The sequence below is a fragment of the Carassius carassius genome, chromosome 1 (assembly GCF_963082965.1).
Source record: "Carassius carassius chromosome 1, fCarCar2.1, whole genome shotgun sequence".
In the NCBI taxonomy this organism is placed as follows: Eukaryota; Metazoa; Chordata; class Actinopteri; order Cypriniformes; family Cyprinidae; genus Carassius; species Carassius carassius.
In genome coordinates, this window is record NC_081755.1 from 43,329,294 (window position 1) to 43,339,998 (window position 10,705).

The 10,705-nt window shown below is 40.1% G+C and overlaps 1 protein-coding gene across 1 annotated transcript; it reads right to left on the reverse strand.

The window, feature by feature from the left end:
- Positions 1 to 174: 174 nt before the first annotated feature.
- LOC132151796 (polycomb protein SCMH1-like) lies at positions 175 to 9,344 on the reverse strand. Its single transcript, XM_059560168.1, has 7 exons — positions 8,844 to 9,344; positions 6,064 to 6,322; positions 2,351 to 2,442; positions 2,220 to 2,265; positions 2,072 to 2,138; positions 1,786 to 1,900; positions 175 to 703 (listed from the first exon to the last, which is right to left on the reverse strand). Exons 1-7 carry the CDS (start codon positions 9,186 to 9,188, stop codon positions 551 to 553), a joined length of 1,077 nt encoding a protein of 358 aa, XP_059416151.1. The 5' UTR covers positions 9,189 to 9,344; the 3' UTR covers positions 175 to 550.
- Between the last annotated feature and the right edge of the window lie 1,361 nt (positions 9,345 to 10,705).

A 10,705-nucleotide genomic window follows, 5' to 3' on the forward strand; every position in this document is an offset into this window, starting at 1 on the left:
TTCTTTATATAAAAGAATAAATAATAATTGTTTTCTATCTCAATATGAATGTCAATATGAATGCTTCTCTCAGAGTAAATGAAGTGGCTGTGCAGTGCTGGAACCAAAGCATCAGTAACTCTCTCCAGATCTCTGCAAAACGCATCACAGAAAAGATTGATGCCACAAATACAATTTCAGATTCTGAAACTGGAATTTATTTCCTAACTCCACATGTCCATTTTAAGACATCTCTGAACATCGTACATTTAATTGGACAAGAACAATGTTTATATAATATTGCAACACTGTAAATCATACCTGACAAAAACAGAAGGACAAAACACTGGTGAATGAAAAGCTCCACCGTAGAAATAAAATAACACTTCTGCTAAGATGAATGGTCCCGTCAGCCCTGCGAGGGATGGACATGAGGACAGATGCAGGGCTGAATCATGCGGCATGTCCTCACACGGAAGAAGACAAGATAAGCTGAGGAGGATTGTGCAAATCAAGTCTTAAAGAGTTCATGTTTCCCCAGCGCTCTGAGCCAGAGCTGAAAACACCAGCACTATGAGAAGAGACGGCTGTCGTCCTGAAAGTGGCTCCTCTGCAGCACCTTCACATGATTCTCGTAGATTTTAAGAGCGGGGCCGAGTCTGAGCGACAGACCAGTCAACACGTCACTGCGCTGCATCAGCAGCAGGGACTTCCCATCTACTTCCTGTCAGAAGAGAAGATACAAAGGTGCAAATACTTTTACTCATCAAGGACACAGAAAATCGATCAAAAGTTACAGTAAAGATATTTATTATGTTTCAAAGGATTAAGATTTCAGATAAAGGCTTTTCTTTTGCACTCTTTTCATCAAATAGTTCTGGAGAATAAGTGTCACCATTTACACACACACAAAAAGAGCAGCACAATTGTTTTCATCACTGATATCATTTGCTTTAGTAGCAAGTAATTATATCAGTGATTTCTGAAGGATCATGTGACACCAAAGACTCGAGAAATGATGCTGAAAATACAGCTTTGACCGCACAGGGATAGATTACATTATAAAATATATTACAATAGAAAGCATATTGTAGATTTTAAATTTCCTTAGCCAACTTATTCACATAATTATGGCCATAAGATTGTAAGCAATATCTATTGAGGTTTGTTTAAAGTCACCATATAACTCATACTGATCCTTTTTCCTTCTTTCTTTTAGTCAAACAAGCTTTTTATTTCTAAAAACTACTCTAGTTAAAGAAGTTGGATTTTCTAGTTTTCTTGAAGATTTCATTATCATAATGTGTACTGTTGGTTTTAATTCCCATTATTGTATTCCTATTGTTGTTACTCAATGATGATAACGATGATGGAGGAAAGCAAAGTGTTCCTGCACTTTGAAAACACAATTTAATTCATTTCATACATTTAGATTAACTTTACTTGGCCTGGAAATAGTTTTTGTCCGAAGCCTAAACTCAGCGTAAGTTAAAGAAATGTCCTTCACATTATGTTTGGCATGAAAATATGAAATGAACGTCTTTTGCATTGTAAAACTATGATTTCATTTTTCTCTAGGTAAATGTATTTCCTTAGACTTCAGATGGAAAAAACAACTAAAAGATGTGCAAACGCTGCACTGAACCAACACTTTGGGTGCACAGATCAATAAAACCGTAATGACTTCAAATAAATCAAAAAAGCAGGATCCGCACTCACTAGTATACTTCCTAATCATTTACATAATCAGTAGAGTTAAAGTATGCTCTTATGCTCTTGGCAGGTTTGGTTCACTTCAGTACTAACCTGTGTCCTGAAAGCCAGCGCCTGCTCAGGGAAGCCCACAGACGTGAAGTACCTGGCCACATCGGCCACGCTCCAAAGCAAAGGGTCCTGTCCGATTTCAATCTTTACCACATCACTGACAATGACCAAAAACAGATTAAAGTCTCATAGTTCATGAGCAACTCATTCCAGACATTTACATATCACAACAACAAGACATGATCCAATGGGGTTTGATAACATGACACTTCTTCTGTATGATGCCACTGAAATGACACGTTAAGTTTAAGTCTCAATTTATACTCACTTGCCGTTATTCATCCCTCCATTGTTAACAGGTTCTTCCTCTGTTGTGCTCTTGGTGCACATTTCACCTGAGAAAGCACAGGTTTGAGTAAAATTGTCAGATCCGATGAGTTGACGGATACGGTGTGAGATTTAAAGAGAATGCTCACCCTGCTCAACAGCATCAGGTCGTCCGTCAGACTTCAGCGCCTCGTCCTGACGACAGACAGACAGACACAATATGAAGCAGAGGAACAGGACAGATGTGCTGTGACTGGAGGCGCAGGGCGGACATGCTTACCGACGTGACTGTGCAGTGTGACAGCAGCAGATCCTCGGCCTGAAGAGAGGAGAGACAGATGGCTGCCGGCTGCTGCATGAGCGCCACAGATCCTGTGGGTGACAACCACAGATCAAATCTCTTACACATTTAATCTTGGCTTCTTCTCACGGAGGTCTGTCACTCTCAACAGATATTAAACTATCCAACTCCTTGACATGCATAGCAATGCCTGAATTTGGCAGAAAATGAATGAAAAAAGAACAGGATTTGTAACAGGCTGATGGGGGTGCAAGAACTTTACCCTGTCAAAATGTGTGTTTGTATGTTTGTCCCCTTAAGACAAATTGTTGTTTTCTAACAGATTGTTCTGCTTCCACTTGATTATTTTATTAGTCACTTAAGTGTAGGAGAGCTCAAAATGGTTACACAATCCTCTTGGAACATCTGCGACAGGGATAAAATTTGTTGTGCTTATTTATAAAATAAATAGATGAATAAAAAAAAGAACACTGGTAAAATTTTTTGCAATGTTTTACATTTTACTATACTGAAAAACATCCATAGTTTTAAATGACCCGTTGGACAGACGCAATTTGCAGATCAATAGAATTAATGCAAATGCAGCAATTTGTTGCATTGTTTGTGGATGCTTGTATATTTTTTGTCTTATGCTGCATCCTAGGCAAGCCTGTGCATTAATCTGCGCCTGTATATATGCATGTTTTTAATATTTCAAATGAATGCAATAATGCACGCTGTAAAATTTTGACCTCTCTTGGATTTGTATAGCCTAATTTAATTTAAAAGCCCATTTTGCTAAGCATCTTATGCATTTCTTTTCTTTGTATTGTTCTTATTGGTTTAGTTTGGTTTATTTTGACGCTTTCCTTTTTTTCTGTTTTAGGCTATGCTCAACCAAGGCTGTGCGTTGGAATGTGATTTTGTACCCTGTTTGATTGTAAACAAGATGCAATAAAAAAAAATAAAAAATAAAAAATAAAAGTTTAATCATTCATCAGAAAAATAAAATAATAAAGTTGAAAAATGAAAAATAAAGTTGCTATAACTCAGACATACAATATCCAATCTTCCCCAAACTTCACATGTTTGATGAGACTCCGAACGTGAACAGATTGACATGCCCACATTCAGTTATAGTCACAGCGCCACCTATTGGCAACAGGAAGTGACATATTTTACACTGTGACAAACTACTCCTAGAAATTTTATGACATCAATGTCTTTTTTGTGGTCAGTCTAATCTAAAGGCCTGTGCGATGTTAAGTTGTGAAGATCTTGAGTTTTCGTTAAAAGGCTTGTCCATGGTGCCGTGACGAAGTTCGATGTCTCGCCATGGGAATAAAAGATGTTATTACTCAGGCATAAAATGTCCGATCTTCCCCAAACTTCACATGTGTGATAAGAGTCCTGGCCTGAACAGATCTGAAGGCCAATATTCCATCGGGTGTGGAAAAATGGTTCGATAGAGCCACCTATACACTTTCAACGGAGTGCGCCTCGAACTATGTTTCATGTACATGTACGAAAATCGGTAAACACATGTAACACACCAATACCTACAAAAAAGTATCTTGGTACGAAATCCGAATCCTAACAGGAAGTCGGTTATTTAGAATTTTTCTCTGCAAAATTGGTGTTGTTTTTGCCATTTCCAGGGGTTGTACTTTAACGAACTCCTCCTAGAGATTTATTCAGATCAACACCAAACTGTCAGTGTAATCTAAAGCCCTTAGTGATGTTAAATTGTGAAGATCTTGAGGTTTCGTTAAAGGGCGTGTCCACGGCGACCTGACAAATTTCGATGTTTCGCCATGAAAAAGGAAGTTGCTGTTACTCAGACATACAATGTCCAATCTGCCCCAAACTTCACATGTTGGATAAGACTCTTGACCTGAACAGATCTAAATGCCAATATTTAGTTATAGCCATAGCACCACCTGCTGGCAACAGGAAGTGACATGTTTTACGTTGTAACAATCTATTCCTAGAAAATTTAATGACATCAACATTTTAATTTGGTCAGTCTAATCTAAAGGTCTTTGTAATGTTAAATTGTGGAGATCTTGAATTTTTGTTAAAGGGCGTGTCTATGGCGCTGTGGCATTTGATGTCTCGCCATGGGAATAGAAGTTGTTGTAATTTAGGCATAAAATGTCCGATTTTCTCCAAACTTCAGATATTTTGAGAGTCATAGCCTGAAGACATGTAAAGGCCAGTATTCAGTTATAATCATAGCGCCACCTGTTGGCAATAGGACACACCATGCAGGAAGATTGGCAGATATAAATCACTTTGACATATTTCACTTATATTTACAACTTCAAACGCATAATTCTCGCCGTTCACTTTTTTACTAAAGCCATTTGCTTGCAGTGAGCCCGGGTGCGAGGGCCCGTTCATCGCTGCTTGCAGCTTTAATTATCATTGTATTTATAGTTATCGTCCTTGGTGTGAACAGGCTCACAGGACTTGCTTTTTAACTAAGCTTAAAGAGATAGTTCTCCCAAAAATCATAATTATATTATTAATCACTCACCCTCATGTCTTTCCAAAGACCTCCATTTATCTTCGGAACAGAGTTTAAGATATTTTTGATTTAGTCCGAGAGCTCTCAGTCCCTCCATTGAAGCTGTGTGTACGGTTTACTGCCCATGTCCAGAAAGGTAAGAAAAACATCATCAAAGTAGTCCATGTGACATCAGAGGGTCAGTTAGAATTTTTTGAAGCATCGAAAATACATTTTGGTCCAAAAATAGCAAAAACTACGACTTTATTCAGCATTGTCTTCTCTTCCGTGTTTGTTGTGAGAGAGTTTAAAACAAAGCAGTTTGTGATATCTGGTTCGCATACAAATCATTCGATGTAACCGGATCTTTTTGAACCAGTTCACCAAATCGAACTGAATCGTTTTAAACGGTTCGCGTCTCCAATACGCATTATGTGCTAAGTTTATGAGCGCGAGTAAACCGAAGGCTTGAATCAAGGGCAATCATCGCCAATGACGCCATTACGTCGAGCGCAAAAGAACCGGTGGAACCGTTTTCTTCAACCGGTTTATTGAATCGAACTGTCCGAAAGAACTACTGGTGATCCGAAAACCGATGCAACCGGTTCTTCACTCGTGAACAAGTCAGTCTATTGTTCGTTATCTGGCTCGGCTCGGTGTTCATCTTCAGTTCTCTCTTCACAGCAGTTCAGTCAGTGTACTGTTTGAGTGCATGCATTACTCCGGGATATTGGTTTGTTTGAACTCAGAGGGAGTGTCAGCCACATTAAACAAGTTGACAGCTTAAGTAATTTGTGGATTAATGCGTATTGGAGACGCGAACCGTTTAAAACGATTCAGTTCGATTTGGTGAACTAGTTCAAAAAGATCTGGTTACTTTGAATGATTCGACCCTCTGATGTCACATGGACTTCTTCGATGATGTTTTTCTTACCTTTCTGGAAATGGACAGTAGACCGTACACACAGTTTCAATGGAAGGACTGAGAGCTATCGGACTAAATCTAAAATATCTTAAACTCTGTTCCAAAGATAAATGGAGGTCTTACTGGTTTGGAACGACATGAGGGTAAGTTATTAATAACAAAATTATGATTTTTCAGTGAACTATCCCTTTAACTCATTTATTTGAATTACTATCTTTATTTAAATGCTGGTTAGTTTGCCATTTTATCTTGAGAAGTTAATTTAAAAAACTTGGGCACCTGTGTCTTGCTGGGCTGTAGGCTGTGTGTGCTCAGGTAGGATGTAAGCGCTGCCTGTGTCCTGCCTCAGAGCATCATGGGTAGGAGAGTTCTTTGAGGAAGCGGGGGAGGGAACAGGCTGACTGGTGTGACTGCTGGTGATGGGACTCATGCTGATGCCCGAGTCAGCGGTGCTCTGAGCACACAGGGCATCCAGACTGCTCTCATCCCCCTCCTCGTCCATACTGCTGTCCATTCCCGCTGTCGTGGACATCTCGTCCTAAAAAGATTGCAGCATTATTATTATTCTCATCCTTTTCAAGCAGGTACTTTGATCACCGCCAGTACTGCATAGAAATGAATGCAACATGAGGATTCAACAAAATGCACCACGTGGGCCATTTTTTTTCTACAGTTTCTATGGAACTTTATATAAATTATCTAATAAAAGTAGATACACTACACTTTGATTCATCAGGGATGCATTCAATTGATCGAAAGTGACAGCAAAGATTTCTAATTCAAATAAACGATTTAACCTTCTGTTTATCAAAGAATCCTCAAAAAAAAACCATTGACAATCATTGATATGTCTTTAACAGCAAATCAGAATGATTTCTGAAGGATCATGTGACACTGAAGACTGGAGTAATCATACTGAAAATTCAGCTTTGAGTCACAGGAATACATTATATTTCAATGTATATTAAAATAAAAACAGTTGTTTTACATTGTGATAATATTTAGCAATAGTATTATTATTTTTTCTTTTACTATCTTCATGACCAGATATATAAAAACCTTGGTGAGCATAAGAGACTTCTTTCAAAAACATGAAAATAATAATAATAATAATAATAATGTTTTAACAGTAGTGTATACATAATCATATACCGTTTTAAAATAATACTGGCATCTAAATATAGATTAAAACCCTTTTACTTTGATTACAAGCTGTATATTGTCACAAGGTTATAACACAAAATTGCAAAGATGCTTTTCCCTGGCAGTGGTTTAAAACATCTCATTTTAAATTAGCATAATTTCAGTGAATTTATACTTTAGACTGAAATTCTAGCACTGTCATAGTTTTTCAAAGACGACTGAACGCAAGAAGAAAGACTGAGTAAACTAGATAGTGAAGGCAGATTTTAATGTTTGGTTCTGAAATATTGAACTGTGTTCTCACAACAAGAATTCTTTACATAAATGTCTCCATTTTTCTTGGGCCAGGTTGTTGTGCGTTTTAAACCTTGCATTTTTTTTTTTTTTTACAAACTTGTTTTGTGTTTCCTAGTTGTTTACATGTTTCTGAAGTAATAAACTATTTAATGGCAGACTCCCATTATGTCTGCTTAACCCATTTAGTGTGCCAACATGCCCTGCTACTGGTTCAATGAAACGTCCGATGCAACAACGCTGCAAATGTTAACAAGGCCAGGAATATTTCCACTAAAAAGCATGACAAATACCAAGACGATAGGGGGAATAAACATCTAAATCACAGTATTAGCGCGCACTCAGGGGCGTTAAAAAAAGACTTCATAATGATTAGCACTTTAACGTACCAGTATCTCGCATTTAAACGAAATGATTTCAACAACCACACTTTGTGACTATGCTCAACCCATCGCTCTGCAAAACCGGATTATCATCGACCCGAGCGTCAATGTCTGAAGGCCGCGCGCACTGTTTATTCAGTCGGGAGTGAGCCAGAAATTCCTCTTCGTCCGTTCTTTCGTACGCTTTGAACCCCGGTTTTGGTCGGCACAGTGGGGTTAGGAACGTTACAAACACATCGAAATAACTTAATCACACAATATGAGGAACATTAGGGAGTGAGTTTGCTGAACGGAGGCGCGCTGAACTCCGACTCGCGCGCTGAGAGCGAAGCGAGCGGGCTCATGAATATTAAGTTACGTAGCATACGCGAGCTCATGAATATTAAGTTACACCAGGTTCGTCAGCGCCCCGAGAGAGAAGCGTGGTGAGCTCATGTATATTAATGAGCAACGCCATTGGCGAAGTTCACGCAGCCTAGTTAATATTCATGAACCCGCCCCGCTTCGCTCCGAGGCGCGCTGCCCGAGACAAGCGCGTCCCAAACCAAGCCAATGTTAAACGTGGCTGAAGCCAACATTTTCTCCCTTAAAACACACCCAGAACTAACGTTCACCTTTGCTCACATGTAAAAACCGTGATAAATAAGTACGGCAAGTTCACAAGCCGCACTGTCGACTTCGGTCGCACTTCGCGTTCACGGAGATAAAGGCTCATCCAGCAGCGCGTCTAATGACTTGCGCTTCAATGATCCCGAAACATTGTCGCATCGGACTCGATCACGACACGCACACGCGCAAAACAACAGTCTCTCGCCAGTGCGTTAAATAGCCGCTAATGCAATTGTCTCCGGTGTCGCTGCTTGTGCGAAATGCGTCAGTCGGCTGATCCGTGATGTTTTTGGTGACTTTCCCCCGCTGTGCAAAAGCAAGCTCGGGTTTATTGACATCGCGAAAGTTGAGTTAACGTGACCGGACTCATCCTGCGCTCACACAAAAACTCGCTCCGAGAGTTTTGGACATCGCAGGTCGTCCGAGCGCTTCCATTGTTGGCGATTTCCCGACGCTCGTGAAGGATCGCGCCGCTCCCCGTCTGCGACAGCGCGCGCGCGCGTCTCTCTATTTGCGCGTTTGCACTTGCGTTCACCTTTGCATACGCCACAACTAGTGATTAAAAACACAAATACTTCACATTCCGCGTCACGTTTTTCCCGGAGCGCAGCCGCTTCTCGGTTCACTTACTTCCAGATCCTCCATGTGATCCTCCTCCTCCGCGGGACCCAGAGCGCTTTCGCCGGGGCTCCAGTCCGCGAGACAAGGCTGTTTCACCGCACACTTGCTCTGCTCGGGTCTTCTCCTGCCTCTCAGCACCTTTGCCGCGTTGCGATAGGAAACTGAGCCTTTATAGTTGACTTTGAGCACCGTCTGCTCCTCTATCAGTTTCTCTAGTTCTGAGCGGGTTCGGTCCCAGTCCGAGCCGTGTCGTCTTTTGACCATCCTGCAAATTCTGTCCAGGTCCGGTCGCGCTTTCCTGGACCTCAGCGAGTCTATGGAGCCCAGGATCCACTCGCGGTACGGCTCAGACATTATTCCTAATGCGCTTCAGGCTTGATAGAGTGGATGAAGTGCGTCAGTGTTGCCTTCGACGTGACGCTCGCAGTCTTTCCAGCCGCGGCGCGAGCGCGCTGGAGAGAGAGAGAGAGAAAAAAGAAAAAGAAAAAAACGGAAACATACTGTACGCGTGCGTTGATCGCGTTGAGCGCTTTTAAGGTGGAATGCGCGAGATGCGCGGCCCGCCGCTAGGAGATTTAAGGAGGCGTTGCTCAGTTGCATGTTTACGTGCCACTTAAATGGCTGTCGATGCTGCTTTGGAATGCAATACAAGCAGACTGCATTACTGCGTATGGTTTTTTTTTTTAAGTCACACTTGAATAAGTCCGTTTTATGCAATTGCAAACTTTTCATTTACGTTCCTTCGTTTAATCCAGCTACTGATTTTGGAATTGAAAAGGTAAAAAAAACAAATTACTTTATCCACAATAAGTGGAGTGGAATATTACCTACGTACTGCATACTAAGCTACAAATAGTTTGTGAAACAATGGGTTATGCAACCTTAAATATCTAAAACAGTAGTACACTGAGCTCCATGTGAGAAACAAATATCAGAATCGTTAGTTATATATATATATATATATATATATATATAAATATAAAAACCCCCAAAGTTAAACATCTTAAAACGTCAGTCCATTCAAATGAGCAAAGTGTTTTTTGTTTTTTTTGTAAGATTTTGGGTCAAAGTACTTCTGCTTTATTGATCACACTAGAAATGGAAGGTCAAGTCAAGCGCATTGCACTGTGGGATACTTTATTGTGCAGTGTGCTTCACATTTTAGCAAGTGTAGTAGGTCATCTCGAGGAGATTTATAATAATAACTTCTCTGGTCTGCTGCCAGCTCATTTTGAGACAGAACATCATGTGACTAATGACAACACCGATCCATCGTTTATGCTTTTAAGAAAATGGTTAAAACTGTTAAATGTCCCGTGACAGATGAATCAGAATTCAGAACAATTAAGACGTCACCACATTTTTGTAATTTTAACAATTAAAACTTTATTGGAATGATACATGTTGCAAAATATTATTCTGTGTAATTTAAATTTTTTTTTTTTTTTTTAAACATAGTCGATGTGTCCTACGGATATCCGTCAACTTCTCCAGAAGGTAAAATAATTAAGACTGTTAAAGGCAGAGAATATACAGTGTTGTTTCCCGAGAAAGGTACAATAAACTACACCATCACCCATACCCATGGAGGGAGGAAAGAGACTCCTGTTGTTGAAAATATACTTAGAAAATATGCAAAAGTAAATCAAAAGTTTTTATGATTTTTTTTTTAAAGCAAATAGAAGAGTGTAGGAAATTGGATGTGTACAAAGGCAAACTGTATAATGGACTGATGCGTGCACGCACACGCACACGCACACACACACGCACACACACACACACACACACACACACACACACACACACACACACACACACACACACGACTGAAGGATGTGGGACACCCATGTATCTGAAAGGAAGGGACAGGA

Bases quoted from the DNA above. Each gene is read 5' to 3' on its own strand.
- LOC132151796 (XM_059560168.1), bottom strand. From the start codon at position 9,188: ATGTCTGAGCCGTACCGCGAGTGGATCCTGGGCTCCATAGACTCGCTG. The intron at 6,323-8,843 runs GTAAGTGAACCG...CAATCTTTTTAG, and splicing joins ATCACATGGAGGATCTGGAA to GACGAGATGTCCACGACAGC. The intron at 2,266-2,350 runs GTAAGCATGTCC...GTCTGTCGTCAG, and splicing joins CACACTGCACAGTCACGTCG to GACGAGGCGCTGAAGTCTGA.